This window comes from Delphinus delphis, chromosome 20, assembly GCF_949987515.2.
Source record: "Delphinus delphis chromosome 20, mDelDel1.2, whole genome shotgun sequence".
NCBI lineage: Eukaryota > Metazoa > Chordata > Mammalia > Artiodactyla > Delphinidae > Delphinus > Delphinus delphis.
The window spans coordinates 10,178,058-10,205,925 of record NC_082702.1 but is presented as its reverse complement, the minus strand read 5'-3'; the positions used below and the strand labels follow the sequence as shown (position 1 = coordinate 10,205,925).

At 60.4% G+C, this 27,868-nt stretch overlaps 3 protein-coding genes across 6 annotated transcripts; 1 reads left to right on the top strand and 2 right to left on the bottom strand.

The window, feature by feature from the left end:
- Positions 1-1,927: 1,927 nt before the first annotated feature.
- Positions 1,928-10,229, bottom strand: NKPD1 (NTPase KAP family P-loop domain containing 1). Of its 3 annotated transcripts, XM_059999157.1 has the most exons (4): positions 10,010-10,122; positions 9,119-9,234; positions 5,683-5,814; positions 1,928-4,427 (listed from the first exon to the last, which is right to left on the bottom strand). In XM_059999157.1, the coding sequence occupies exons 2-4, from the start codon at positions 9,216-9,218 to the stop codon at positions 2,599-2,601; spliced, it is 2,061 nt and encodes a 686-aa protein (XP_059855140.1). In that variant the 5' UTR covers positions 9,219-9,234; positions 10,010-10,122; the 3' UTR covers positions 1,928-2,598. The 3 variants fall into 3 exon arrangements, with proteins under 3 accessions (XP_059855140.1, XP_059855141.1, XP_059855142.1); XM_059999158.1 differs by lacking the exon at positions 9,119-9,234 and having other exon boundaries at positions 10,010-10,229; XM_059999159.1 differs by lacking the exons at positions 9,119-9,234; positions 10,010-10,122 and adding an exon at positions 7,475-7,516 and having other exon boundaries at positions 2,126-4,427.
- A 2,279-nt stretch (positions 10,230-12,508) lies between these two features.
- TRAPPC6A (trafficking protein particle complex subunit 6A) lies at positions 12,509-22,312 on the bottom strand. The gene is made up of 6 exons (XM_060000394.1): positions 21,983-22,312; positions 14,856-14,923; positions 14,589-14,706; positions 13,903-13,986; positions 13,660-13,753; positions 12,509-12,832 (listed from the first exon to the last, which is right to left on the bottom strand). The coding sequence occupies exons 1-6, from the start codon at positions 22,112-22,114 to the stop codon at positions 12,801-12,803; spliced, it is 528 nt and encodes a 175-aa protein (XP_059856377.1). The 5' UTR covers positions 22,115-22,312; the 3' UTR covers positions 12,509-12,800.
- Positions 22,313-22,545: 233 nt separating this feature from the next.
- BLOC1S3 (biogenesis of lysosomal organelles complex 1 subunit 3) lies at positions 22,546-23,884 on the top strand. Of its 2 annotated transcripts, none has more exons than XM_060000393.1 (2): positions 22,546-22,607; positions 23,139-23,884. In XM_060000393.1, the coding sequence occupies exon 2, from the start codon at positions 23,147-23,149 to the stop codon at positions 23,753-23,755; it is 609 nt and encodes a 202-aa protein (XP_059856376.1). In that variant the 5' UTR covers positions 22,546-22,607; positions 23,139-23,146; the 3' UTR covers positions 23,756-23,884. The 2 variants fall into 2 exon arrangements, with proteins under 2 accessions (XP_059856376.1, XP_059856375.1); XM_060000392.1 differs by lacking the exon at positions 22,546-22,607 and adding an exon at positions 22,612-22,668.
- Positions 23,885-27,868: the final 3,984 nt, after the last annotated feature.

Sequence of the window (27,868 nt, the reverse complement as noted above, 5' to 3'; positions counted from 1 at the left end):
TCTTCTTGGGGAGACTGGGGAGTGCGAGGTTTGCTTCAAGATGCTGAGAAACCGCAGTCCTTTGCCAGGTTGGGGTCTGTCAGTACAGTCCCCTAAGAATCTCGGTAGGCCTTCGGTCGCATCTAGCCATTGCTCAGGAATCGACCGAGGTGGGGGCTTTTGGCCCTTACGGCGGTGTTGGTTGCTTGCCCATCCCCTTTGCTCTCTGCCTCCACCTGCAGGCCAGGTGATCAACAGATGGCTGAAGGGAGGGGCGGGGAGGGTGCCTCCCCATCCTGTGGTGCCTGGGAGGGCCTGGGGTCCTGTTCCCAGCCTTGTCCCCGCCCTTCACTCTAGCTTGTGGTGAGGAATTCGGCCTTTTCCACTGTTCGTTCAGGGTTGAATTGTGCCCACCTCCCCACCCACCAAAGATATGTGAAGTCCTAATCCTCAGTACTGCAGGATGGGACTTTTCTTTGGAAATAGTGTCTTTATCGAGGTAATCAAGTTAAAAATGAGGTTATAGAGTACCCCAATCCAGTATGAAAAGGGGGAATTTGGAGACAGTGACAGAACAGATATGCTCAAAGGAAAGACGTGAGAACACAGAAGACCTTGGGAGGATGGAGGGCTTATGATGCAACCCCAAGTCAAGGACGCCAAAGACGCCAGCAAAGCACCGGAAGCTGGAAGAGGCAAGAAAGGGTTCCCTTATGGGTTTCCGCGGCCGTGTGGCCCTGACAACTCCTTGATTTTGGACTTCTGACTTCCAGAGCTGTGAGAAAATAAATTTCTGTTGTTCCAAGCTGCCCAGTTTGTGGAACTTTGTTACAGCAGCCCCAGGAGACTAATAGACCAATTCTGCAATGCTCTGATTTTCCGACCTTTTAGGGGTCTTGGATCATGGAGTTAGATCCCTTCGGCCGAGTATTTTCTTACCTTTGCCTTCAGCCATCCAGGTATCGCCCAAGCTAGACGCTGTACCACATCTTAGATCTCGATGCCCTAACATGGGAGATGTTTGTTTTCCTGCATGTGGGTGTTCTGGGTGACAGGCACCTTCTCTCCACGAAGTGACTCCTGAAGCCAGGCCCCCGCGCCCTCTGGTGGCTCTGCCATCCCCTAGGGCCTCAGGAGACCCTGCATCCAGCAGGCAGGTGGGGGAGGAGAGTGGAGACGGCAAACCTGCCTCTTAACTCGTTGCTTCAGCGGGAAACGGACACACGTCACTTCCACTCCCTTCTAGGTGCAAGTCCCCAGCAAAAGCCCCACACTGTAGGGGCCCATGAATGCCGGGGGACGGGGAGCCAGCTTTGTTTCTTTGTCTCCCAAAGCTCTAGCTTTGGCAGGTACACGGTCAGAGTCTAAGATAAATCGGGCACCAGTCTGACCACTGCTCGGCATCATGTAACGGCGCACAGCCTCCTCCTGGGGCCCGGGGGTGTCCTCAGTCCTGCTCCTGATCTCCAGCCAAATCTAAGGGTTAGTCCTGCCTCCCCAACAGCCCAACACTGCTGGGGCCAGTTTGTTTCCAGCCTGGACTCTGGGTGGTAAGAAACAGAAGCCCAAGTCAAGTTGGCTGAGGGAGCTGCGGGAAGCGATGTACGTTGTCTCCAGTAGCACGTCTACAGAGACGTCGGTCTAACAGCGTCATGAGGACCCGTGCATCTCTGTGGTGGCTTCATTCTCGGGCAGGCTCTCCCTCTGCTGTTGGAAAACATCTCTCAGCACGCCCAGGATGGTGCCGCTAGCTCAGCCATGCCAGGACTGCCAGGGCTTCATCTGCTCCTCAACTTCCCTGTCCTCATCGAGGGGCTCCTTGGGTGGCCCTGGAGCGACCCGTAAGGCAGGTACCCCCTGGACAATCACTCGTCTGGTGGAGGCGGCGCTGCCGGCCCCAGCTGACTGGGGTGCTGTCGAGGCCTAATTAACCCATTATGCCAGGGGAGGAGCCACCCCGAGTGCAGTAGCCTGCTGAGGTCACTGGGGACACCACCCTCAGAAATGCCAGCTCCTGCCCCGCCCACAGAGGGGCAAGCTCGGATGTGGGGACAAGGGCCTGGATCCCCTGAGGCCTGGGTGCGCTCCACTGAGTCAGCTGGGCGCATCCCTCTGTCCTTCATCTCCCCTGACTCCGCAGCCTCGCCCGCTTCCCCCACAGCCACTCCCGCGTCTGGGATGCCAGGGAGCAGGCTGCCAGCTGAGGCTGCCCGACTCCCTGGGGATGAAGTGGGCTTGGCAGAACAGGGCAGGTCTGGTGGCCAGTCCTCACTGAGCTGGGAAGACTGGGGCATGAAGACCAATCTGGGGTTTTTACATCTTCATTTATTGCACTTGAACCCCGAGTTCCTCATGGGTCCTTCTGCCCGGGCTCTCAGATGCTGTCACTGATACACTGCCCCACTCCTGGTGGCTACTGCCAACAGTTCTCTCTGGCTCACAGATTCACCTGGGGAATGTGGCCACCACAGGCCTCATTCCGGACACTGGACCCTGGGACTTGGACCCAGTTAGGCCCCCTACACCCTCATCTGGGCAGAAGGAAGTGTTGCCTCTGCTGCGCCCAAGGTCTTCCATTCAAGGCCCACCTGGGCTAGACTGACCCCAAGTGAAGGGCACTCAGGCCATGGGTCTGGACTTGCCCCCGTCCTGGGGTTGGTGGGCTTCGCAGACACGCGCAGGAGCCTGGCCTGCCCAGGCCGCCCCGGGGGCATGGTTAGCTCCGCTGGCGGCGGCGTGCGGGTCTTTGCGGGCAGGGGACTCGGGCGGGCGGGGCGTCTTGAGCGTGCTGACGGCCCGGATGAGGCCCATGCGGTGGCGTATGGAGTGGTCCAGGTTAACCGTACAGCGCAAGAGGCTCTGCGCCTCGGCCACGGTGAAGGGGAAGTCAGCGCCCAGGAAGCGCCGGAAAAGCTCGGGGTCGCCGTCCAGGTCGAGCACCTTCTGCAACGTCGCGGTCATGGTGTGCAGCTCGAGGCTGTGGTCGCAGAACACGTCCCAGAGGGGCGCGTAGGCTTCGGGCGCGCTCCCTGCCTGCTGCTGGTCCTCCAGGCACTGCAGGGCCCAGCTGAGACGGCACGGCCACTGGTTGGCGAGCACGACCCAAGCCACGGCCTGGCGCGGCGAGAGGCCCTCAAAGTCCCCCTGCTGCCGTTGCAGCAGGCGCACGGTGATGGGCACGGTGTTGACGATGCGCCGCATGGACACCACGTTGTCGGGCACGTAATCGATGAGGCAGTCGTACTCGTCGTGCAGGCAACAGAGCGCCTCCTGGATGCTGCGCGTCGCCTTTACTTCCAGGAGGCTTTGCGCGCTCTCGGCCCGGGCCGGCCCCTCCATCTCCAGGAGCGGCGCGACGTCTCCGCCCCCCGCCCCCGCCTCGCCCCCGGTCCCCGCCCCGCCCCCGGTCCCCGCCCCGCCCCCGGTCCCGCCCCGCGACCTCACGTTGAGCGTCATCTCGCGATAGAGCAGGTCGTCGCGTCTTCGCACCGCATCGTGCAGGAACTGCAGTTTGGTGCGGCGGCCCATGATGGGCACGGAGAAGGGTAGCGTGACGGTGCGGTTGAGGAAGAGGTAACCGTTGTCGGCCGTGCCCTTCATGGAGCCGGCGCTCTCGAGGCACGCGGCCAGGATGCTGGGGTCCACCACCAGGATGAAGATGAAGGGCGCGTGGCTGTCGGACAGCAGCGTGTTGATGGCATTGAGCACGCCCACCACGCGCTCCGGGTAGCACGTGTCCAGCCCTGTGATCTCGAGCACGACGCGCAGCCGGCGCCGCTGGTAGATCTCCAGGAAGCACAGGAAGTCGGTGAGCAGCCCCACCTCCTTCTTCACCTCGCACATGAATCCCAGATGGCTGCTGAACCTCTCCTGCGACACCAGCCGCTCAATTCTCTTGCGCTGGCTCACGAACAAGTGCTTGCCCAGCGAGAACAAGGCCATGAGCAGCCCGGAGCTCGAAAGCGTGGTGGCCGCGCCGCCGAATGCCCGGAACATGTTGCCGTGGCCCAGTACGTGGGAGCTCATCGACAGGTAGAGCAGGCTCATGCCCAGGCTGAACGCCGCCAGCAGCCCCAGCATTGCCAGGCACACTCGTCTCCGGCAGTGCCACTCGCGATGGCGGTAGTCCAGCCTCGTGGCCGCCTTCTTGCCCAGCACCGAGTACAAGCTGAAGGGCAGTGCGCCGTATTGCTGGCGGATGCCCTCGCACAGCGTGGCCACCAGGCCGGCCCACAGCTTGTCACTGCCTGCGTACTGCCAGGCGCTGAAACGGATGAAGAGGAATTTGACGTTCTTGCGCCGCAGATGCAACTCGGTGATGATGGGCTGCAGGAACACCAGGTACCACAGCAGCTTCGAGAAGCCCCAGCCCCGTACGGGCCTCAGCTGCCACTGCACGTGCCGCAGCTCCTCGGCCTCCCTCTGGGTCGCCTCCTGCTGCATCAGCGCTGCCGGGACCGAGGGCGCAGGGGAAGGTGTGAGCGTCTAGACCCGGCTTAGGCCTGGCCAGGGCCTGGATGTTAGACGGGGAGCCAGGGCCCGTCTCCAAGTGCTGGGCAGGTGCAGAAGTGCAGAAGGAGAGGCCTGGAGCCAGGCTTGAACAGGAAAGGGTCTGAGGGGGAATTGGGGGGGTCAGGGGAGGGCAGAAGTAGAGCCCCCAGAGGAGAGAGGACCGGTGGGGGCAGGGAGGGCTCTAAGAAATGAAAGAATGCATGCCAGGTGCTGAGGAAGAGAAATGCTGGGCAGCAAGTGTACACCCTTGGTCCAGTTTTCCTGGCTTACTGCCTCTCCTCCAGCTCTCAGCTCAGTTATCACCTCTTCCAGGAAGCCTTCCCTGATCCCCAAGCTGGGTCAGGTGACCCTGGGCTCCCCCACTGCAGTCCTGCCCTCTCTGGGTCATCCCTGTCTGGGGACAGCTCTGTCTCTCACGCTGGTCTGTGAGCCCAGGAAGGGCAGGGCCCTGGTTGTTTGGGCCACCCTGTGTCCCTTGGGTGCTGAGGAAGTGCTGGGAGGAATGTCTGGAGGATGGATCATGAGAGACTGGGGACATGATCTGCCTGCTGTGAGGGTAGTGAGTGAGCCAGTGGGAATGAGTCGGAGTCAGCGCAGAATAGAAGCTCTGTTTCCTTTTACCTTAGAGCTGAATCTTTTCTCCTTCCAGGACCTTGTTTGTTGCTCTGTGACAACACAGGAGCAGGACATGGGCTTGTTCGATAGGTGCTCACCAGGGCTGGGCACACGGAGGTGAGTCACCTCCGGCTTCTCTGGCCATGACTGGGGCTGGGGTCTGAGCTCCAGCAGCGTTTGAACCAGGCTAAGTTTCAGCTCATGTCTTCAATTAACATTATCTGTCAGGGGTCTTGTGGGCGCCAGGCCCTCGGCCAGGGCTGAGGAGAGGAGATAGGTCCGAGGAGCACAGAGGTCTGGAGGGACTTGGCAGGAGCCAAGCGAGGAACCTGGGCTTTCTCCCTAGGGTACGGGGAGCCGTGGAAGGCTTTTGAGCAGGGGAAGGACAGGGCTAGATGTGTATTTTAGAAAGACTCCTTGCAGTGGATTTGGGGGGGGAGGGGGGCAAAGGCATAGGAAGGGACCTGGTTAATGCTGGTTTATGGGCATCTGGCGGACTGGCCTCAGGGGTGAGCAGGTCTTAGGGAAGCCTGGGGCTGGGCAGGGACCAAATGTTCCGTTTCCCTTAATCCTCACCCATGATCTTGTCCAGCATCATGTGCAGGCGGCAGCCAAAGGGGGCGTAGAAACCCACGGTCACAGGGACAGGCACGTGGCAGAGAGTCTTGGCCAGGCAGCTGCAGTAGACGTCATCCTCTGTCAGGATATCTGGGGCCCGGGGGTGGGGAAACTGAGTCAATGACGCTGTCCAGGCACCACCCTGCTCCCCGTCTACCCTCCGGAGTGCTCGCCCTCAGCCCCTCCCGGCACCGGCACCCCTCCTCCCTGACTCCCAGCCATGACTCAGGTCAAACCCTCCGACAGAGGGTTTCTGCGGCCGCAGGCAGCCCCCTCCTTCAGGACCAGATGTGCCCTTCTGGGCCCCGGATCCACCAGGCAAAGGCCAGGAGGCCAGACCCACCTGGCCCTGGCCCAGAGGTGTGTGGGAACTTGGCTGCCCTGGCCCCAGGTCACCGGGATCATGGTTCCCCTGGGAAAATCCCACAGGCTTTTCTTGAGACTCCCGGGCCCTAAGATACCGCTGTACACGCTCAAAAGTTCCGCCGAGTCCGTTCCTTTCTGCTCTGCTAGCCTGACTCGAGCGTGGGCAGGCTCCTCGGCTGCCTGTCCACCCCTGTGCCCACAAGTCACTAGTTCCGCCCTGAGCCCCAGGCAGACGCGTCCTCTGGTCCTGGCCCCGCCACCTTTCCCCGCATGACCCAGGCAGAGCGATGCCTCTGGGAGGCACCTTGGACCTGTAGTCAGGGCACCAGAAAGGTAGGGCTCAGTTGGCGGCAGGGCAGGGGGGGAGGCCAGGCCAGCCTCACGGTGTGTGGTGGGGATGACACGCCCACTTTCATAGAGGCCTGGTGGGCTGCAGCATCCATCCCTCGCTGGGGGCCAGCGCTGGGCCTGGAGGCACAGCTGGGAGGGCAGGAGGCAGACTCGGGCCAAGGTCAGCTGAGGTGGCAGCTGGGGAGGACCTGAGCCTGCTCTGCCTGGTCAGTGGCTGACCTCACCTCGCCGAGCCTCTACCAACCTGTGTGTGAAATGGGCATCGAGGCCCCGAGGCTATAGCGACGGGGTTGTGCCTGACCTGGAGCCGAGTCCCCACTCAGCTGTGCTCTGCTTTCAAACCCGACCTGGAGACTGCCACCTCCCTGGTCAGGTTGCCGGCACCCCTCGCCGGGACTCCTGCTTTCCGCCCTTCCTCCCACAGTCAACTCTCAGGTCACATCCCGAGTCAGCTCTGGGCCCTTGTGGCTCCCACCTCCCCAGGGGGAGAAGGCTGAGCCCTCACCACGTCCGCGAGGCCACCTTCCACCCTCTCGGAGCCCGTCTGACCCTCGTCTTCACCTCCCCTGATCCAGCCGCGTGTCCCTCTGTGTTGCCCCGTGAACAGGCCACCTCAGAGTCTGCACTTGCTGATCCTGTTGCTATTTACTCGAGAGAACTGCCCCATCTTTGCTTAAATGCAGACTTGATGGGGCCTCGCCAGATGCCCTTGTTTAATTTGCAAACCCCGTTTCCTCTCCCTGCTTTATTCTTCCCCCCCAACGTGGTTGTCACCCGGCGACACACTTCTGAACTTCCCTGTTTATCTTTTTTCCTGTACCTGCCTCCCGCCACTGCCTATAGAACGTGAGCTCCACGAGGGCAGAGATCTCTGTCTGCCCTGCTTCCTGTGACACCCCCAGAACAGAGCCTGGCGCCCCTGTAGGCGACCAGTACCTGGTCACAGAGTGAATGAATGAATGAATGAGTGGGTGGGTGGGTGGATCCCTCCCATGGCTGTGTTGCTCTCTCCGTCCCTCGGGCCACTCCCTACCTCTTGCTGCAGCTGCACTCCCCAACACCAGAGCAAGCTGGTGTTCATCCCCCGCTGCCCCAAGTCAGGAGGGCTGGGGAGAGAGGAAGCAGAGCAAGGGTGTCACAAGCTGGGGCCCGGGCCCCTGGCCCGCCCGGGATGGAGGCAGCATGGACGGGCCTGGCCTGGAAGCCTTGGATCCCAACGGGTGAAGGAGCAGCGGCTGCCCAGAGGCCCAGTGTCAGGGATGAGCGCCCTCCCAGACAGGAACCAGAGTGAGGGCTGAGGAGGGCAGGCCCCAGGCCTAGGTGGGAGGCGAAGTGGCAGGGACAGAGCCCCGGCAAGGGAAGGCTGGGTGAGCTCTGGACCTGTAGGAGGTGAAGGAGCTACGGTTTACGGGGTCAGGCAGGTGCCAGGTGTCTGCGGGCCTCCTGGGCTCCAGGAGGGCGTTGGCTGCAGAGGGCAGGGCTGGGCCGCTGCTGGCTGTGGTGCGTGCCGCAGCGGGTGAGGGGGTGCGTGTGGGGGCCGGCTGGGGGGTGCTGGCTAGTTGCATGGGGGCGGTAGTGGTTGCAGGCGGCCCCTTCTGGGTGCCGTGAGCGGGGCAGAGCCGCTGCCATGGGGGGCTGGGAAGTGCGGGCTGGGATCGCCGCTGCAGAACAGGGGGCTGGAGGCCTCGGCGACAGCCATCGCCACCCCATGGTGGCCTAGCATGCCTGGGGGGTGGCGACAGGGCCTGTAGGCTTGAGGTGCCGCTGGGTCATGGTACTACTGGTGACAGCATCCTGGAAGGAAGGAAGTGGGGGGTGACTGGGCCTGAGGGGCACTGGCAGGAACCAGGTCAGGTCTTCAGGAGGAGGCTGGGGCTCGTCACTCAGCTGAGGCCCAGGAGAAGTCAGAAGACGAGGAGGGGCTGTGGGCCGAGGCGGGGCCATGCCCTGCCCTCTCCCACGGCTGGGGCAGGGGGTGGGGGGTGGGAAGAGGTGCAGGGGCCTGGGCTTCAGCTATGTGAGGAGCTAGAGGGGGGATTATGCCCCCGGAGCTTCTGCTACCCCAAGTTCTTCGGTCCCTGGGGTGTCCCCAAGTGGGGGGGGCGGGCGGAGAGGACTCCACTGGGAGCTGGCCTGGCTGGTCCACAGGAGGCCAGAGTGACGAGACGTGACTGTGGAGGGGGACAGGGTGGGGACTAGGAAGGGGGCTGCCCTGGGAGGCCCCGAGGAGGCTGGATCAGCCCTGACGGGAGTAGCTGCCCCCTCCTCGCCCGGAGCAACAGCGACTGCGGTCACCATGGGCGGCTGGACCCCCTCCTCATTCATACGCACTCAGTGTGGGCTGCGGGCTTGCCCTCCGACCCCTCCCGCCCACCGCACTGCTCCCCCCAGGTTGTGGGGCAGTCCCCACAGGCCTGGCGATTTGGGGAGGGAATTCTGTCCACGCTAGGGGCAGGGGCAGGCCAGATGGGCCCCCACTGCTGGCATCCCCAGCCCAGGCTCCCACCTCCGGCCTCCCAGGGCCTACGGTCCCCACGGCCCCCTGTGCAGATGCCTCCACGGTGAGTGCCGGTGGCTTTTCCCTCCGGGGGCCTGAAGTTCTGCTTGGCCATCCGCTCAGCAGCCCCCCACTCACAGGTCTCTCTTGCGATCAGGGCCGCCCAGACTGAACCCCTACCTTTTTGGTGCCCCAATTCCCTGTCCGAGCAGTAGCGCTTGGTGGGCGTCCGGGGGGGCAGGGCACCCTTGGCGAAGTGGATGGTGTAGTGCTGGTTCATGGCGGCGGGGGGCCTGCTGGGGGTGGGGACGAGAGGCGGGCTCAGTACCCAGCCCCCTCGGGCGCCAGCAGCGAGAACCCACCCACCGGACGGCCCCGAGACCTGCGATAGATGAGACCTCATCCCGGATGTTGGGGTCCTGGGCTACCCAGGTGGCATGGGGGTGCTCTTCAGAGTAACAGGGAGAGGTCAGGATGGGGGGACGGGACAGCCAGGCGCGCGAGGATGAGAACGCTTGGGGGGTAATTCGGGGTGGGTGAGATTTCCAAGGCCTGGGTGTTCGGGAGCTGCTGGGAGTTTCCAAGAGGCTGGGACAGTGTGGGTGCTGAGCCGACGTGGGCTGGGAGCCAGGGGCTGGCTGAGTAAGATCAGGGGGGAGCTGGGTACTGGGCGGGTGCGCTGTGGGCGGTGGAGGCCGGCACCCTCTGAAGGGACTTGAAACCAGTGCGGTGAGAGGCGGGGAGCAGTGAGCCACCGGGCAGGCGAGCGGCTGAAATGTCAGGGCTGAGACATTTGGGACCTAATGAGGGGTTGGAGGGAGGGGCCTCTAGGGGAGCAGATGAAGTCGGCGTGGTCCAGTCTGGGGAGAGGCTGAGCAAACTGGGGATGAGGCGGGGGGCACTGGGTTGAAAATGTGAGGCGCGGAAGCGAGGGAGGGAGGCTGTTGAGGGGGCAGGCGCGGGAGAACCCGAGGGGCAGAGGAAACGGGTGAGAGCTGGAGTTGGTGAGGGTTGGGGGCCTGGCGCGTGGCCCCTGCCCACCTCATCCCCCCGGCCTGGGGTCCCCCATACCTGATGGCAGCCTCGCGGCCCCAGCTCCCTGCCCCGCCGCTGCCGCCAGCCGAGCCGCTGTGCCAGCCCCACCGTCTGGCAGCATCGGCGCAGGCCAGACTGGTGAGAGGCCCGGGAGCTGGAAGCCAGGAGCCCAGTGGCCCGACCGGTTTGCCCACCTTGTCCCCGCCCCTTCCCAGCAAGCCTGCGCAGTCCCTGTCCCGTGCGCTCAGCTCTCAAGGACTGGGGGCTGCCGCCGCCCCCCCACCCCACCGCGGTACCCCAGTAAGGGATGGAGATGGCAGGCCACGCTGCTGCCCAGGGCGGGACCCGCCGGAGGGTCTGCCGGTCTGGGCACTTACGCTGTGGGAGGGAGGGAAGCTAGGGTACGGATTTGGAGTCCAGGCCCAGAGAAGATGCAGCCCCAGGTTCAGGGGCCAGCTCCCCCAGGGCCCCGCCGTGTGAGCTCGGGCGGGTGACTTCACCTCTCTGAGCCCCGGCTTCCTCGTGGCTGAGCAGGCCGGCGTCCCTGCCTGCCTCTCGTGGTTGTCAGGAGGAGTCCCCTGAGCCCAGAGCCCGGTGCTCAGCAACGGTGGCGCCAGCTGGCCCATTTGCCAGCTGCTCCAGATGCTTCACGTAAAATGACGACGACACGCGCGTTCCAGGCTCGCCAGGAGCCGTGCTCAGCGTACATGCTTCTCTTTTTTTGACTCCAACACGCGGATTGCGGGATCTTAGTTCCCCAACCAGGGATTAAACCCAGCCTCAGCAGCGAACGGGCAGAGTCCTAACCACTGGACCTCCAGGGAAGTCCCAACATGCTTTTTTATCTTCAGTAACCTCTTTCCTCGTTGCCACGCTCCAGTGGGGCGGGGGTGATGCCCCCTTTACTGGTGAGGAAACGGAGGCCTGGACTGGGGAGTCCCTTGCCCCGGGTCTTAGGGAGGCAGAGCCAGGCTTTGCAGGCAGTGGTTTGTGCTGGGTAGGTGGAGGTGCCTTGTGGACGTTCTTCGAGAGGTGAGAGCGGGGTTGGGGGTGGGGATGGCTGGGCAGGAGGTGCCTTAGACACAGCGTGTGGGGGGGGCCCTTCTGCTCTCCAGGGTCCTGTCTCCCTGTGGCTGCTGCTGGCGTGATGGGTCGAACAGAGGTTCGTTCCCCCGGGAGATGGGGGAGGCAACCACAGAGCTGTGCCCAGTGACCAGACACTGCCCCCTGTAGCCCAGCTGTGCCCCTTCCCTCCCCTGGGCTACTTCTCTCTCCCCTCACCAGGCTTTCAAGCAACTTCCTCCTCCCTGTCCTCTGCCACTTTAGGACTCTGCCCCCCTCCCAGCACCCCTGCCCCATCAGGGAGGCCAGGCTGGTGTGTCTGAGTGGGGGTGTGGTGAGTCTGGGGGGGATCCTCCAGGACAGCCCGGAGTTCTTGAGGGCAGGGCTGGGCCGATCCCCCGCCTGTCTGTGCGCACGCAGTTTAGCTGAGTGACTGCGATTCATTAGGGAAACATCTGCAGGCTCTGTGCTGGACAGTGCCAGCACCCGGCTGAGGGACCCAGAGGGACCCACGGGGAAGTGCGGCGGGACGTAAACAAGTAAACACGGCGGCAGGGCAGGACAAGGCAGTCTAGGAGCCCCCCCACCCCCCCAGGGCTGCAGGCACCGGGCGAGTGAGCAACTGCTCCGAGGGATGTGGTGGGCAGCTGAGGCTGGTGGCTGCTGGACACCGGAGAGGGAGCAGGAGTTTGGGGAGTGGGCCAGGCAGGGAATGGCATGTGCAAATGCACGGAGGCAGGCCAGGGACCCGCGGTGCTCAGCTGTGTGCGCTGGGGAGGGGCCGGATGGGGTGTCTGCAGAGGAGCCCCACCCACTGAGGAGACCCCTCCTCCTCCCGTCTGGGTCTGTCGCAGCCTCGGCGTGCAGATCTGAGGTGGGGGTACTTACGCACATCAGGCAGCAAGTGGCAGAGCCTGGCAGAGTCCAGACGGGTGATGCCCTCGGATGCTATGAATGTAAACATTGGAGGTGGCGGCAGGGGGTGGGGTGCAGGCATGGAGGCCGAGCTGCCCAGGGACTGGTCAGCCTGGCCATTGCTCTTTTCTTGGTATGACTCGCATCCGCCAGGCACATGAACTGTGTATTCGGGGGTGTGTGTGTGTGTGTGTGTGTGTGTGTGTGTGTGTGTGTGTTTTGGGGGAGCCGAGGGTGTCTGGCCCACCTCACCTGCATCCATCCTTGGTCCTGGCAGCCCCAGCCCAGCCCACCCCTGCCAGCACCCTGGGGGCCCTTGGCCCTGCTCCTAGGGAGAGGTCCGTCCTGTGGGCCCCGCTGGGAGGAGAGCGGCCCCAGACTTGACGCTGGCAAGGGTGCCAGCACCAGGGGCCACCCTCCGCTGCCAGGTGTGCAGGGCTGAGGCTGAGGAGGAGGGGGCCCAGGAGAGGAGGAAATGTGGGCTGGGGAGCCACACAGGGTAGCCTGCTTCCCCTGCAGGACCTGCGACACAAACAGTCCCTTTGCAGATGACCCTGCCCCCAGCACCCTGCGTGACCCCCACCTTCCACTTGGAATCTGGTCCCACGTACAGAACCTTTATTGAGCACCTGCCATGTGGAGGGACGTGTCCGATGTGGGCTCCCTCCACACCAGCCCCGACTGGGGCGGGGTCCACCTTGCCCCCGGGACACCCCCACCTCCCTATGACACCCATTTGTTGAGGGCTTATGAGGCCCTGAAGCGGTGGGGGGGACCCCGTCTCCCCAGCACCAGCCACCACCACGGGCAGCAGCTGGGTCCCCGGGATGGGGTGGCGCCGGGGGCTCCCTCAGGATCTCTGGATCACCACCTGGAACTTACCTGGAAGAGAAGGGCTGGCTTTAGCCTGAGGCTGGGACCGGAGGGGAGAGGCAGCATCCCCGTAGCTCAGAGATGTTCATCCCTGCCCTGCGCCAACAGCCTGGGTGGCCTCAGCTGGGCCTCAAGTTTCCTCACGGTCTAGGGTGGAGATGCTTCCTGCCCACCTGGCCTGCATCCCATGGCTGTGTGGGTGACTGGGGGCATGAAGGCCAAGCATGTCGGTTGCTGGGGAAGGGGCTGGCACGGGCTTCTGGGGCATGTATTGCTCAGATCCTCCCAGGTCCCCGGTGATGAGTGGGCCTGGGGACTGGCAGAGGGCAAGACACCTGGAGGGAAGGGGACTAGAGGGTTGGCTGCAGGCTGCCCCCAGGTAAGGGTGGGGCCTCGGCCTGTCTGATGGAGGGCACTGTGGGCCAGCGGGGACCCGGGGGTCAGGAGGACAGCCCATCACGCCGGCTGCAAGTTCCATGGGGCCTAGCTGCCTGTGGAGCCCCTCAGCACAGCACCAACCCGGGTGACTTCCATTATGTCCACCTGGGTTCCCGCACCGGGAAGAGTGTTCGAAACCACTAGACCAGCTCATCGTCAAGGGTTGTCTCCTCCAGGCTGGCATGCCCCAGGGGAAGCAGGCTGCGGGGGACATCCAGGGGCAGGGGCGTGGATGCGCTGTACCAGCTGTGTGGCCTGGGCATGTGACTTAAACTCTCTGGGCCCAAGACTCCCCATCTGTGAAATGGGGCTGGGGTGGCCCGGCCCCACCTCCTCGGCCCCCCTGGAGCAGGGGGACCCCTGCCTCACTCGGACGGGAGCCCCCCACACCAACTCACAGGCGGGCAGGGCTGCCACGGAGGCGGTGACCAGGCTCTTGATGCCCAGGGTGCTGAGGGTGCCCCGTAGGAGGCCGCAGGTGAAGGCCAGGAACTGGGGGCGGGGGACACAGGTCACTGTGGGCAGAGGGGGAAGGCCAACACCCAGAACCAGGGGGGCCACGCTGGGCCCCTCCCTCTCCCGGGGTCCTGGGCTCGGGGAGGGGCCTGCCTGGGGCTGGAGTCCCAGCACCGCCCCCGTACCTTGGGCGCTTCCTCCAGGTACTGCAGACCCGAGGCCATCCGGATGAGAAGGGGGAAGCTGTGGTCCTGCAGGACGTAGGTCCCCTGGGGACAGATGAGGGGCCCATGGGGGCTGGGGTGGCACCTGTACCTTTGTTAGCGAGGAGGGGAAGCAAGGACCCAGGGCCCAGCCCCGCTGGGCTGAGGTCTGGAAGGACCCTTCCCTCAAAACCGTGGTGGTCGGTCACGGGCCCGTCCTTCAGAGCTGCACGAGGACCCACGGGCCTTCGGCCCCGGGCCTGGTGTCCTGCCCCGCTGGGTGCGTGACCTTCCAGGGTGGTGGTGAGAAGCTGCAGCCCAGGCCCGTGGAGCGGCCCGCCGGGCCCCGGCACAGCACGGGCTCCTAATGGGAACTAGGACCAGGTCCGGACAAGAAGCATCAGGCCGAGGCGAGGTGCCGCCGGCCGCAAGGGGCCTTCTGCCGGCTCTGGGGCCCATCCTGGGAGGCCTGCGGGGAGGCTGGAAACAGCTGCCACGCCCCACGGCAGCCTCCTGGCTTCCCCTGGAGGATGACACAGAGGCCCCGAGGGGGCCCGTGCCTGCCTCCCAGCTTGGGCAGGTCCCCGTGGCCGGGCTGGGCCGGCTGCAACCGCCCCGCGCGGGGGAGTCCCCTCCCCGGCTCTTGGGCGCTGGGCGTGGCCACGCACCTGATGATTGGTGCGGAGGCTGTCCATCTGCTTTTGGAACACGGCCGCCCACACGTCTTTGCATAGGAACTTGAGGGCGTCCAGCTCCTCCCTGAAGGCTAGCGTCTCCCGGGGCAGCCTGGGGTGGGGCCCAGGCCAAGGGAGGGGGGAGCCCCGAGATGAGGAAGAGGGAGGAGACCAGGCTGGGTTCCTGTGTGGAGCAAGGTACCCTCCCCGCCCGGCTGTGCCCAGGAAGGGACCCCACCTCAGCTCCTGCCCACCTCTCACCTCTCGCCCAGGGCCTGGCCCACGCGGAAGCCCATGCCCTCCAGGACCGACAGGCTCATCTTCTGTCCCTAGAAGGCCAGGGAAGAGAGGCGCAGGGGCCCTCGGTCACCTGAGGGAGCCGGGAGCCGCTGGGTGTGGGGGCTGCGAGGAGACTTGCCCGGCCCTGCCCGTGCAGGGCGAGGAGGCCCAGAGGGGAGGGCCTTGCTGCACAGGCTGGCAGGACAGGCCGGCTTTGCCCCTTCACCTCCTGACATGCCTCCAGAAACCCCATCAGCCCTCAGGACCCGCTCCCCTTCATTCCAGGAAAAAGGGGGTTTTCCTCAGGCTCAGCTTCACCCTGCCGGTCAAGTCTTTCCTGATAACACCCATCACTTCTTATATGCGCTTTCAGTGTCTGTCCTTACAACACCCTGTGGAGTAGCACTCCCGTTACCCCAGAAACTCAAGGCGACCTGCCCTGGGGCTCATGTGGCGAGTAAGGGGGCCACACGGCATGGGCCCTGGCCTCTGGCTAGCAGGGGGGCTGAAAAGTCAGCTGTGATCATTAGGCCTTAACATATTAGCTGAGAATCCTGGGAGGGACGCACAGGGGCACAGGGGAGGGAAGTGTTCCCTCGGTGCCCGGTGAAGGCAGTGGTGGCAAAGCAGCCTTCTGGAGGGCAGGCCGGGGTCTCACGGTGGAGGGGCTGAGGGACAGGGGTGGCAGGAGGGCTGCACCTGGTATCTGTCCACGTGCCCAGGAGTGTGGACGGCGAGGCTGGAGGAGAGCTGACCTGTGTGTGTTTTTGACCTGTGTGACCTGGACAGAGCTGAGCAGGCGAGGGAGGCTGGCCCAGACTGGGGGCGTCAGAAATACCAGGACGGCCTGTGGTGACCAACACGGGGCCGGGCACACCGGAGGAGGCGCGTTAGAAACAGATGCTGAACGAGCAAAGTGAGGAACTGGGACTCGAGCACACGCTGTGCCGGGTGCCCTGTACAGACCCCCTTGTTTAATTTTAACAACCCCATAAGGTAGGTTGTATTTCACACCTGGAGACCAGGCACAGAGGGGTTAGGTCACACCTCCCGGAGGCCCCCTCAGCCACGGGGCTGTCCTTCGGACCTGAGCAGGTCTGGCTCCTGCAGGTAGGTGGCAGATGGGTGGGCGGCCGGGGCAACACCCCCAGCTGTCCCTGCGCCAGGGAAGTGGCAAGGGCCGAGGCCCGCTGGGGGGACGCGCCAGGCGTAGGGAGGTCGGAGCAGAGGCGGCCTGCGTGCCGGCCCTCTGCTCTGCTGGGCTACGTGATATGCAGGCCGTGTCCCGCTATTCTGTGCTCTTCCCGCGAGAACCGGGCCTGGGGAAGGACACAGCTTCCTGCTGGTGGCACTGGCGTGCGCTCTCTGGTTTCTTCCAGCACAGCAGGGCCAGCCTTGCGGGGAGGGCTTGTAGACTCAGGATGTGCGGGATCTCAGCTTGGGGCATGAGAGGCAGAGAGGGGGACATGTGCCTGGTGGCTGGTTCCGGGGTCCGGGGCCCGGGGCCAGATCAGCCCCTGACCCCTACCAGCTGCCCCGTGCCTCAGTTTCCTCACGTGTAAAATGAGGACCTTTCCAGGGTGTGGGTAAGTGCAAGCCAAGCGCTCTGAGCCAGGCTCAGGAAGCGCTACTGTCATTGTCGTCTGCAGCCTCTGCACCTGTCAACCTGCATGACGAGCTGATGGGGAAAGGGAAGGAGAGACCCGTTAAGGAGGGGCTCTGTTCTGTGGGCTGGCGGATCTCAGCACCTGGATCACTGCCACCCTGCGTCACCTCCCTCCTAGAGGCGAGCTACCCGAGGGGGCCTGGCTGGGCTCCACTCTAAGTGCATCTGTGTCCCGAGGGACAGGGAAGACCCCAGGACTCCCCGTTCATCCCACAGACATTTCCTGACTGGCCTCCGGGAGCTCGCCTAGCAAGCCTAGTGGGGATGACGGGCACCCAGGGGATGACAAGCTGGTGAGAGGGTGGAGGGTGGTGTGACCGGCAGCTCACTCTACAGCAGCTGTTGCTGTTGGCTCCATGGTCCCCAGCCCTTGAAAGGGGCCAGTTAAATATCTGCTGCACTGCAGAGACTGGGGGTGGTGGGGAGGGGGGAATAATGCGAGCAGGGAGGAGGAGAGGCGGTGGGGAGGGAAGGGCGGAGGATGAGCGGGTGACTCGGGAGAGAGGGCGGGGTAGGAGGGTGGCAGAACCCCACCTGCTCTCTGGCAGCCGCCTCCCAGGACTCAGCAGTGTTCAAGCCCCAATCCCTACCAAAGCTCTCCAGACACTAGGGGTTCGTCATTCCTGAGGAGGGAGGGCAAGGCGGGACACTCCCATCCCATTGGAAGCCTCTGGAGCCCAGCCCAGAGCCAGTGCGTTTCTGGGCTCCCCACGCCTGCCTCAGCCGAGTTGACACAACAGCCCATGGAGAGGAACCGAGATAATGGGAGAGACAGGGGGGACCCCTCAGAAGAGGCTTATCAGTGTGGGCACGAGGGGCATCCACGAAGCAGCACGGGCACTTGGAGGAAGGGACAGTCGGACAAGGGAACGTTCTTAGAAATGAAATGGTAGCCAGAAGAAACGTTTGTTCATGAGGGAGCTGAAAAAGAGACAAATCCGGAAGGTAGGTAAAACCTCACAGATGGTTAAGAAAAAAGGAAACCACGAGGTAGGAAAAAAACGAGAGAAAAGTTGACATGCGGAAAGAGACCTAGGAAGTCTAGGAGTCCTCTGACTGCGAGAGATGGAACAGTGCTGGAGAAGAAATAATGAAAGGAGCCTAAGAGGAACACGTGCTCTGCTAAAGGCAGATTCAAGCGTCCAGACCGAAAAGGGCCACAGAACTCCGAGTAGGATGAATGGAAAACAAGTAAACCAAACTGCCTCCCCCCGGTCCCATCCTGGACTGAAACTCGATGGAGCTGGGTGGGGGGCTGTGTGCCTGGCCTGCCTGGCCCCTTAGTTATTTGTGAGGTTCGAACCCCACCCACGGAACCACTCTGTGCTGGCCCAGGGCAGGGCGTCCCAGGAAGGAGGAGCACTGGTTCCTGCCTTAAGAAAAGCACAGGGAGGGCTTCCCTGGTGGCGCAATGGTTCGGAATCCACCTGCCAATGCAGGGGACGCGGGTTCGAGCCCTGGTCCCGGAAGATCCCACATGCCGCGGAGCAACTAAGCCTGTGTGCCACAGCTACTGAGCCTGTGCTCTAGAGCCCGTGAGCCACAACTACTGAGCCCGCGTGCCACAAATACTGAGCCCATGTGCCACAACTACTGAAGCCCGCGCACCTAGAGCCCGTGCTCTGCAACAAGAGAAGCCACCGCAATGAGAAGCCTGCGCACTGCAATGAAGAGTAGCCCCCGCTCGCCGCAACTAGAGAACGCCCGTGTGCAGCAACGAAGACCCAACGCAGCCAAAAATAAATAAGTTTGTATATATTTTTTAAAAAAGCACAGGGAGAAGGGATGACTTCCGGCTTCCCCAAGGTGAATGGCCCCAGAAGACCCAAAAGAACTATGCTGCGTGACCAGGTGAGTGACAGGGTGAGAGCACACCTCCCACCCCGTCGCCCTGTCCTCATGCACCCAGGTGGTGCCCAGACAGCCCCAAATCCCACCTTCTCCCCTGACACTCTGAGCTCACCCAGCCCCCCTCCACCTGCCTTCCGTCTGCTCCTCACCGCTGCTCGGGCTCCTGCAGCAGCACCCTTCCCCACCCAACCTCCATCCAGTCTCATCCACGTGGCCAGGGAGGACTTCCGGAGAAGTAAATCTGAGCCTGGCACACCTCAGTGTAAACCTTCTATGGCCCCCACCGCCCTCAGGACAGAGCCCCAGTTCCCGCACGGAGACCCCACTGCTGGCTCTGTGGCCTCGGATGCACTGCGCCCCCTCCAGGGCTCTGCCCCCTGCTGTCCACTGTGCCAGGAACTGGTTGGTTTTCCAGGCTCTTGCGTGAGGACAGGACTGTATCTGATGGCTGCTACACCCACCACAGGCCCTCCTGAGAGAAGGGGCTGGCCTGGGCACTCACTGGGCCTCGGTGGACCAGGGCCTGCCCAGCAGGGCCGTTCCCGGGCCAGCGGCCAGTGGATGACAGCTCATTACACACACAGAGGGGTTCACTCCTTTGCCCACATATCTTCAAAGTTCCTGAGGTGGACAAACCACAGCCTCTTCCTCCGACTCCTGGAACTTTTCCCTCTGATAACAAAGGCCCTTCGACCTCCCAGTTCCTCCGGCCAGTCTTCCATTCAACCCGTAACCGTTCAGGAGAATCCATTCAACAGCCACAAATAACCAGGCAGGACATGGAGATCAAAAAGCCCTAAACAATGACTGTGGCTCCTGGACGCCTGTGCTGCGGGGACAGAGATGAACCAGCCACCATCGCTTTCCTCAAAGGGCTCTGGGGCAGGTGGGCGGGGCAGGCCTAATGCCACAGACAAGCTCCGGCACGGATGCCCAAGTCCTGATTTTGCCTTTGATCCTGGCTGTGCAGCGTCGGAGAAGCCCTCCTTCTCTGGTGCCTCAGTCCCTCCCCTGTAAAATGGGATGATGACGTCAACCTCAGAGTGCTGTTCTGAGGACTGAATCAGATAAAATCCTGTGCTGGAGACACGATAGGTACCCAAGAAACAGAAGGTCTGCGTGGCGTTCAGACAGGACACTTGCCGGACCAAAGAGAGGGGCAGAGAGGGGAGGGGCCGGGAGCAAAAGAGAAAAGACTGCGTGAAAACAGCGCAGCTGCCCACGATGTGCTAAGAAACGGGGCTCCCCAGCTTGAAAGAATGTGGGGAGATGGTAGTCCTTCCCCTGGCTGCACACAGGAACCACCCAGAAGCTCTGAGGCCTGACGCCCGGGCCACCTTCTGGCCCAGCTCCACCGGAATCTCTGGTGTGGGACCCCAGCATCAGAACTGCAGAGGCAGCTGGGCAGAGAGCCACGCCCAACGGTCACAGGCGCGTTCGCGCTCTAAAAGCCCTGTGCTGAGCAGAGCTGAGTAACCGCCTGTCCCCCCTACTTGCTTGGCCACAGGAGCCCATTAAGATCCTCCCAGAGTGTCAGAGAAGACACTAAGACAGGAGAGAGTTTATAGCACAGGCTTTGGAAGTGGGAGGCCCAGTTACATTCCTGACTCTGCCACTTGACAGTGAAGACTCCATCTATAAAAGCCTCTGTTTCCTCATCTACAAAGTGGGGAGGATCGTGCTGACCTTTGTGGGTTGTTAGGTGGATCAAATGAAATCAGGAATGTGAAGCCCACCAGGGCACACGATAGGTGCTATTATGGGCCACGATACTAAGTGAATGCCAGTCCCCGCCCACACCCTCCATGGCACAGGGGCTGCACTCACTTCAACAAATCCATGCTGAGGACCTACTATGGGGTGATCAACACAGACCCGGTCCCCATCCACACCACACAGCAGGCAGCCTGGCAGAGGAGAGGCTGTGAATCGAAGGATCATATGGGTACATAATTCAGATACATACTTATTGTGATGCAAGGATACCCCACTTCCACTGGGGGCTCAGGGAGGGCTTCCCCGAGGAGAGGACATTTGAGCCAAGATCTGAAGGATTAATAGGTGTCAAGGCAGTGACGATGTGACAGGTGAAATGAGCTGGAAGATGAGGGAGGACGCTGGTACAGGGCAGAGAGGAGGGAAGCCAGACTAAAGCAGGGAGGGGCCAGATGGGAACCATATTTGGACAGCACAACAGGAAGGGCCTGGCTGATGGCTGGAGGTGAGGGAGGAAAGGCAGATGTCAGGGACTCCTGGGTTTCTGGTTTGAAAGCCAGGATGGATGGGGTGCTGAGACACTGCAGCCCCCTCCCCAAAACACAGGCTAGTGCACACTCCCTCTCCCACGCGCTAACGTTCTCATAGCATTTCCCAAGGTACAATATATACTCATTTATCTGATTTGCTCGCCTACCCCACTATAACCTAAGCTCCAGGAGGGCAAGGGTTTTGGCATGGTTCGCTGAGTAATCCCCAGAGCCTACAGTAAGGCTTGGCACCTTGCAGGTTTTAGTGACAGTCTGCTGAATGAATGAACTTGAAAAAACTATGTTGAGATGATAACAAGCAACACCTTTGTCCTCCTGAATTGGGAAGAAAACACAGACCAATAAAAATGTCTTGCAAATTGACGATGATGATCACAGAAAGAATAATAATGAAAAAAGTGAGCACAGCCCCACTTATTAAGCACCTACTCTCTCCGTCACCCTTTCTTCTTGGTAACAGACTTTAAAACAAGAGCTCCGTGTTCTGAGGGCTGATTAGGTGCTAGACATCGTACTAAGTGCTTTGAAGTCTGAGCATTTATTTTTCATAAGGGCCAACTTCCAAGATGCCAAGCACGCTCCTTCCGCAGGGCTTCGCAGAAGGCTTCCCCCTTCCTGGAATGCTCTTCCCCCCACTTATCCCCGGGGCTTGCTTCCTCCCTTCTTTTCCTCAAAAGGCTTTCCTCCACCATCCAGCACTCCACCTCTCTTCTTTCCCCGACTTGGCTGAAGTTGTCTTTATAAAACTTCTCACTAGCTGGTGGCACATTCTATGTTTATTTATTGTTTGTTTTGACTCTCCTACTAAAACGTAAGCTTCACGAGGACAGGGAAACAGTGCCCTGAATACAGCAGGCGCTCAGTAAGTTTGCTGAATGAATAAATGTCTCGCTCGGAGTCTTAGGTGCTGTTATGATCTCATTTTACAAGGGAGGAAACTGAGGCACACAGAGGTCGAATCACTGGCTCTCACACCCTGTATGAGTGATGCAGGCGGGATTCAACCCAGGCTCAATATACGACTTCTCAATATATACCCAGTAATCGTAATTACTGTAATTGCTACCCGCTTACTCTGTGCCAGGCTTTGAGCTAAGAGCCTGACCCCGAACTGTCTCGCTCAGTTTAGCTGCGACCCTCGAGGCTGGCACTGCTGCAACCCCGCTTTGCAGAGGCGGAAGCTGGCGCCTGAGGTCGCCCAGCGAGGCAGGGGCGGGGCGGAGGTCCGACCCGGGCCGCTGCCGCGCCCTCTGCTCCTCCCGGGGCCTCGACCCGGCCTTCCCGCCGCGGCCCGTGCCTCCTTCCCCCCGGGGCCCGGCGCTCACCCCGGGGCCGGGGTCCGGATCTTGCGCCCACAGCTCCGCTACCATTTCCGTGTGCAGAAACTCGAACAGTGCCGCGTCAGCCATGCGCCGACCTTCCCTGCCTAACAACCGTCCAGCGCCTCTTGTCCTCATTGGCCCGGCTGGGCAAGCTCCGCCTCCTGCACCTAAGCGCGAGCCCGCCCACTCGCTTCCATTGGTGTTTCGGGCTAGCCCCGCCTTTCTTTTCTGGGCTCTTGTGGTGCGCGCCTGAACTTGGGAGACTAGGGGGAGGGCCTGCTTTGTCTATATTGGCCGCACGTGACAAGCATCTCCGCCCTTCCCTCTGCTTCTTCCCCGTTTCCGGGTCCTCGAGCATTTCCATTGGCCGAGTCGCTTGTTACACGTGACTTCTCGTCATTTAGAGTCCCCGTCTGTCTACACGCCTCGCAGCACAACGCGGAAGCGCCAGCCCAACAGCTTTCCTATTGGCCGTGCCCATATTCACGTGGCTCTTCACACACACCCCTCAAAGCTGGTCCTGAGGGCTTGCTTCCTGGTTGGTAGGCGAGCGGCCCAGGTGATTGGCCGCCAACACCCGCCCAACCTGCTCCCCTATTGGTTGGGGCTGCCGCCTTCTCCTTTCTCGGTAAAGACTCCGCACTTCGGCTAGGTAGCGGATCCCGCAGGCTGGGCGCTCCGGTGACTCGGTACGGTCTTCGGTGATAGCGCTCCCTACCCCGCCCTTAGTGCACCCTTCCCAGAGTCCAGTTGGGCTGTTACCCTTTCTGTGACCCAGGCACTTGTACCTGAACGGCTCAGGAGCCCGTGTGCTTCCGAATCTGACACAGGCTTGGAGGAGGGTGTGGCCTCTGCTAGGAGGCAAAATCGGAAAGAGCTTAGTTTGGGACTCCGGGTATTCGTGCCTCAGCCTTGATCGAGCTGGTGGTCCTCAGTTTTCCCATCAGTACACTGAGGAGGCTGGGGTCTAGTAGCCCCCATCATCATCATCATCAGGGATGATGATGCAGAAAAGGAAACTGAGGCCCAGGCAGGGGAAGCAGATGGCCCCAGATTGCTAAGGTAGTCAGTGGAGGGGCTGAGAATCCAGAACTTGCGCCTTTTAACCACGGCAGGGCGCCCGCCTCTCATATCATCCCTTCGCGCGTCTTCTCCCTAGCTCGCGCCATGGCGTCCCAGAGTCGTCGGCGGAGGCCGCTGCGGAGGCCTGAGACGGTGGTGCCGGGGGAGGCGGCCGAGACGGACTCGGAGCTCTCTGTGTCCTCGTCGGAGGAGGAGGAGCTGTACCTGGTCTTCTCGGGCCCGACGCGCGGCCGCCCCACGGGACTGCGGGTGGTCGGGGAGGCCGCGGAGACCGACTCGGACTCGGAGCCGGAGCCGAAGGCCGCGCCGAGGGATCTGCCTCCGCTCGTGGTGCAGCGGGAGACTGCCGGGGAGGCCTGGGGAGAGGAGGAGGCCCCGGCGCCCGCCCCCGCGCGTTCGCTGCTGCAGCTCCGACTGGCTGAGAGCCAGGCGCGGCTGGACCACGACGTAGCGGCCGCGGTGAGCGGCGTGTACCGCCGCGCGGGCCGTGATGTGGCCGCCCTGGCCGGTAGGCTGGCAGCTGCCCAGGCGGCGGGATTGGCGGCGGCCCACAGCGTGCGCCTGGCGCGGGGGGACCTCTGCGCGCTGGCCGAGCGCCTGGACATCGTGGCCGGCTGCCGCCTGCTGCCCGACATCCGCGGCGTGCCGGGCACCGAGCCCGAACAAGACCCGGGGCCGCGGGCCTATCTGTGACCCACTCTCCCGCCTGACTGAGCCCTGGGGGTAGGCCTTGCGGCCTCTGGGACCTGGCTCTGTGCCGTGTTTAGCCACCCACCCATCTTACTGTCACCCTCAGAGATAACCCCGCCCCCTGGATAATGCTCTGTGTGGGGGGGGGAGGGAGGGGGGAGGATGGGGGGTTAATGCTGTGCAGCCCTGCCAGGCCCTAGCATCTGGTTCCTCCCCCTGGCCCTGGCGCTTGCTCCCTGGTTCAGAGCTTGTGTGTGTCTGAAGCTTGGCTCAAACTCCTGGGTAACTAGCCACTCCTTAATCTGTCTCCATTTTAGCGGTACACAGAGCCTCACCTCTCCTTTCTGTCTGCCTTCCTCAGTTTGGTTTCTGTTCACAGGGGCTGGTCCTGCTTCTAGCGTAGATTCCCTGATGTCTCCGGCCCTAGTCCCACTTCTGGAATTCTGCCCTCTAATCTGGACTCTTTTTCTGCTCCTCAGGCTTGGCTCTGATTCCATCTCCTCCTAGTCCTTGCCCTTCCGCCTCCTGGCTCCTTCTCCTTGGGCTTAGCTCCACCCCCTTGGCCTGATCTTGTTTGTTGGGTCCAGCTGTACCCTTAGGTTTGGTTCTGCTTCTTTTTGCTTCTCCCATCCTGTTTACGTACTAAATTATGGGCTCCAGGGACCCCCTATGGTTTTCTTCATCAGGCCCAAGATGAGACCCCCCTCTTGACCCGAGGAGGTCCCCCTCCCAGCTCTCCAGGCCCAAGTTGGTGTGTCCTTCCCACCCTCCAGGCCAAGATCGCGGCTTCTGCCCAAGTTCCAGGTACAGGATGGGCCTCCTCCCGACTCTCCAGGCTGCGAGTGCCGCCAGCAGGCACTTAGGGCCCAATACAGACTCGCCCTGGAACTTCGGGCACAATATGACGCCACTTTGCCGATAAGGACCACATGTATTTTGTTTGGTCACCGTGTTGTTCCCTGGATGCTAAAAGGGCTTGGCTGTCTGGCTTGTCTCAGGGCCTGGGGTTAGTTCCTTCTTTCTGCTCCTCACCTGGTCCCTCTTCTCCCAGCCCCAGTCCCTCAGTCCCATTCACATTTATTCCCCTCCCCCGCTCTTACCCCAACCTGAGCTGAGATCTGGGCCCCCAGGATGGAGAAGTGGGGAAGAACGCTCTATGGCAGACTCATTAAAACTCAAGACATTTATTGATATGGTCCGTTCCTCTTATCTCGCCATCTAAGCTGGGGGCGGGTGGGTTGGTGATTTTGCTGAGAATGTGGGTCCCGCGAAAGGGATCCTTCACGCCTGGCCTATTGCAGGAGAGCCTGTGGCCGGGAAATCAGGGCTCCTAGTTGTTTGCCCTGGTTCTGCACTTATTTGTATTTTGTTAATTCACCACACATTTGTCGAGCTCCTGTTCCTTGCCTGTCCTTAGCTGGGCACTGGTGGTGCCCACAGGCTGGGCCCTTGCAGAGCGCACAGTCCCCTGGGGGAGACAGCCATTGAAATATTCTTGCAAATAAGTGGATAGTTTTCATAATTGTAATTTATACTTCAATTATAATTCTTCTGGCATTGTGATTAGTGCCGTAAAGAAATACAGGAGCTTTGTGAGGGTGTAACTGAGGTCTGTCTGACCTTGTCTGGGGGGAGGTCAGATGGCTTCCCTGAGGAAGTGATGAGTGAGTTTGAGCCAAGCCCTGAAGGTGTAAAAAAGGTGAAACAGGTCTGGTAGAAAAGAGTTGCAATCGGTGGGAATAGCATATGCAAAGGCCCTGAGGCAGAAGGGGGCAGAGCCTATTTAACAAAAGAGGGTGATATCTTCTATTCTCCACCTTGAGTGGAGAGAGCAGGGGAGATGGGCGTGGTGAGGGTGGTGAGTGCTGTGCTAGCAGGGGCCAGACGGAGCTGAGCTTTTAAACCAGGTAAAGATTCTCGATCTTTATTGAACAGCCAGTAAACAGAGAATGATGCCATCTGATGAATGTGTTTTGTGAAGGAGACTCTGAGACTGGTGCTTCTGCAGTGTGGTTGCCTCTGATAAATACCCAGAAATACTGGTTTAAAGAATCAAACTTCCTTTTAAAGGTACAGCTGAGCTCAGAGAGAACATGAGAAATCTCCCGGACCCAAGTTAATTTCTGCTGCACAGCAAAGGGATTTAGTTCTACTCACGTGTGTGTGTGTGTGTGTGTGTGTGTGTGTGTATATATATATAGTCTCTTTCATATTCTTCTCCATTATGGTTTGTCACAGGCTATTGAATATAGTTCCCTGTGCTATCCAGTAGGACCTTGTTGCTTATACATTCTGTATATGATAGTTTGCATCTGCTAATCCCAAACTCCCAGTCCTTCCTTCCCCTCCTCCTTGGCAACCACAAGTCTGTTCTCTATGTCTGTGAGTCTATTTCTGTTTTGTAAATAAGTTCATTTGTGTCATATTTTAGATTCCACATATAAGTGATACATGGTTTTGTCTTTCTCTGAGTTACTTCACTTAGTATGATAGTCTCTAGTTGCATCCATGTTGCTGCACATGGCATTATTTCATTCTCTTTTATGGCTGGGTAGTATTCCATTGTGTATATATACCACATCTTCTTTATCCATTCATCTGTCGATGGACATTTAGGTTGTTTCCACGTCTTGGCTATTGTAAATAGTGCTGCTATGAACATAGGGGTGCATGTATCTTTTCGAATTATAGTTTTGTCTGAATATATGGCCAGGAGTGGGATTGCTGGATCGTATAAAGCCTTGGATTTTAACAGGTGCTGGACCTTGGGCCAAGCACTTATTAGAGAAGCAGAGGCTCTGGCATGAAACTTAGTCCCTTGAAGGGCTATATCTTGAATGAAAGAATGTGGTAGAAAAAAATCTGATTGATACCATTGAGGCATACCTAGGAAACTTGTCCATTTTGGCTTAGGCTCTGGGTGGAGGGAATTTTTCCTCAGGGAATTCATAACCACAGGCTTTTCTTCAGGCCTGATTGGGGTTTGGGTATACCCTTATGGAGCAGTTCAGGAAACCCCAAGCATTGAAATAAACTGAAAGTCGGCTCTGGCCAAAGCCAGGGAAAACACCCTCAACCAGCCTCATGCAGAATTACAGCAGACTAATACAGACCAAACCTAAGTTCATAGTTGAAAACTGCAGAGCGCAACTTCCCTGGTGGTGCAGTGGTTAAGAATCTGCCTGCCAATGCAAGGGACACTGGTCTGAGCCCTGGTCCAGAAAGATCCCACATGCTGCGGAGCAACAAAGCCCATGTGCCACAACCACTGAGCCTGCTCTCTAGAGCTTGCGAGCCACAACTCCTGAGCCCATGCGCCGCAACTACTGAAGCCTGTGCGCTCTAGGGCCCGCGTGCCGCAACTACTAAGCCCGCGTGTTGCAACTACTGAAGCCCACGTGCCTAGAGCCTGGGCCCAGCGACAAGAGAAGCCACTGCAATGAGAAGCCCGTGCACTGCAATGAAGTGTTGCCCCCGCTCGCCACAACTAGAGAAAGCCCACATGAGGCAACAAAGACCCAACACAGCCAAAATTAAATTAATTAATTAATTTTAAAAAAAGAAAACTGCAAAACATACCAGATGATAAAGTGATGAACCAGTATGGGCTGCTGGTTCCCTTCCCCAAATTTAACCTTGGAGAAACTGGAAAAAAGAAAGAAATCCGGATCCGAGGAATAACAAAATGTTGAGAAGTCCTCAGGGACAAAGAGGTGATCTGACATAGTATTCTGCTGCTTCTTTCTTTGTAACAAATGACCAAAAATTTAGTGGCTTGCAACAGTTGTTTTATTATGCCCACAGATTCTGTGGATCAGGAATTCCAGCAAGGCTCAGCTGGAAGATTCTTTGGTTCCTTGTAGCAATGACTGAGGTCACTCAGGTATTCAGCTGGCAAGTGGGTTGGCACAGAGGGTCCCAGTGACTTCACTCAGGTGGCTGGACTACTAGGACTCAGAGATTAGGATTGCTGACTGGAGTGTCTGTATGTGGCCTTGAGCTTCCTTCAAACATGGCAGCCCCAAAGTAATCAGATTCCTTACATGGCAGCTCAGCACTCCAAATATATTTCAGTAGACAAAGCAGAAGCCCTTGGGTGTCATGCATGATCACTTC

What these genes read in the sequence shown, in the direction of transcription:
- TRAPPC6A (XM_060000394.1), bottom strand. Translation starts at nt 22,114, where the DNA reads ATGAGGACAAGAGGCGCTGGACGGTTGTTAGGCAGGGAAGGTCGGCGC. An exon ending in GCCTCCGCACCAATCATCAG is followed by an intron (nt 13,987 to 14,588) that starts GTGCGTGGCCAC and finishes ATCTGTCCCCAG; the next exon opens with GGGACCTACGTCCTGCAGGA. An exon ending in CGTGGCAGCCCTGCCCGCCT is followed by an intron (nt 12,833 to 13,659) that starts GTGAGTTGGTGT and finishes CTTCTCTTCCAG; the next exon opens with GTAAGTTCCAGGTGGTGATC.
- BLOC1S3 (XM_060000393.1), top strand. Translation starts at nt 23,147, where the DNA reads ATGGCGTCCCAGAGTCGTCGGCGGAGGCCGCTGCGGAGGCCTGAGACG.
- NKPD1 (XM_059999157.1), bottom strand. Translation starts at nt 9,218, where the DNA reads ATGAACCAGCACTACACCATCCACTTCGCCAAGGGTGCCCTGCCCCCC. An exon ending in GGAATTGGGGCACCAAAAAG is followed by an intron (nt 5,815 to 9,118) that starts GTAGGGGTTCAG and finishes CCCGGGCCCCAG; the next exon opens with ATATCCTGACAGAGGATGAC. An exon ending in GATGCTGGACAAGATCATGG is followed by an intron (nt 4,428 to 5,682) that starts GTGAGGATTAAG and finishes CGGTCCCGGCAG; the next exon opens with CGCTGATGCAGCAGGAGGCG.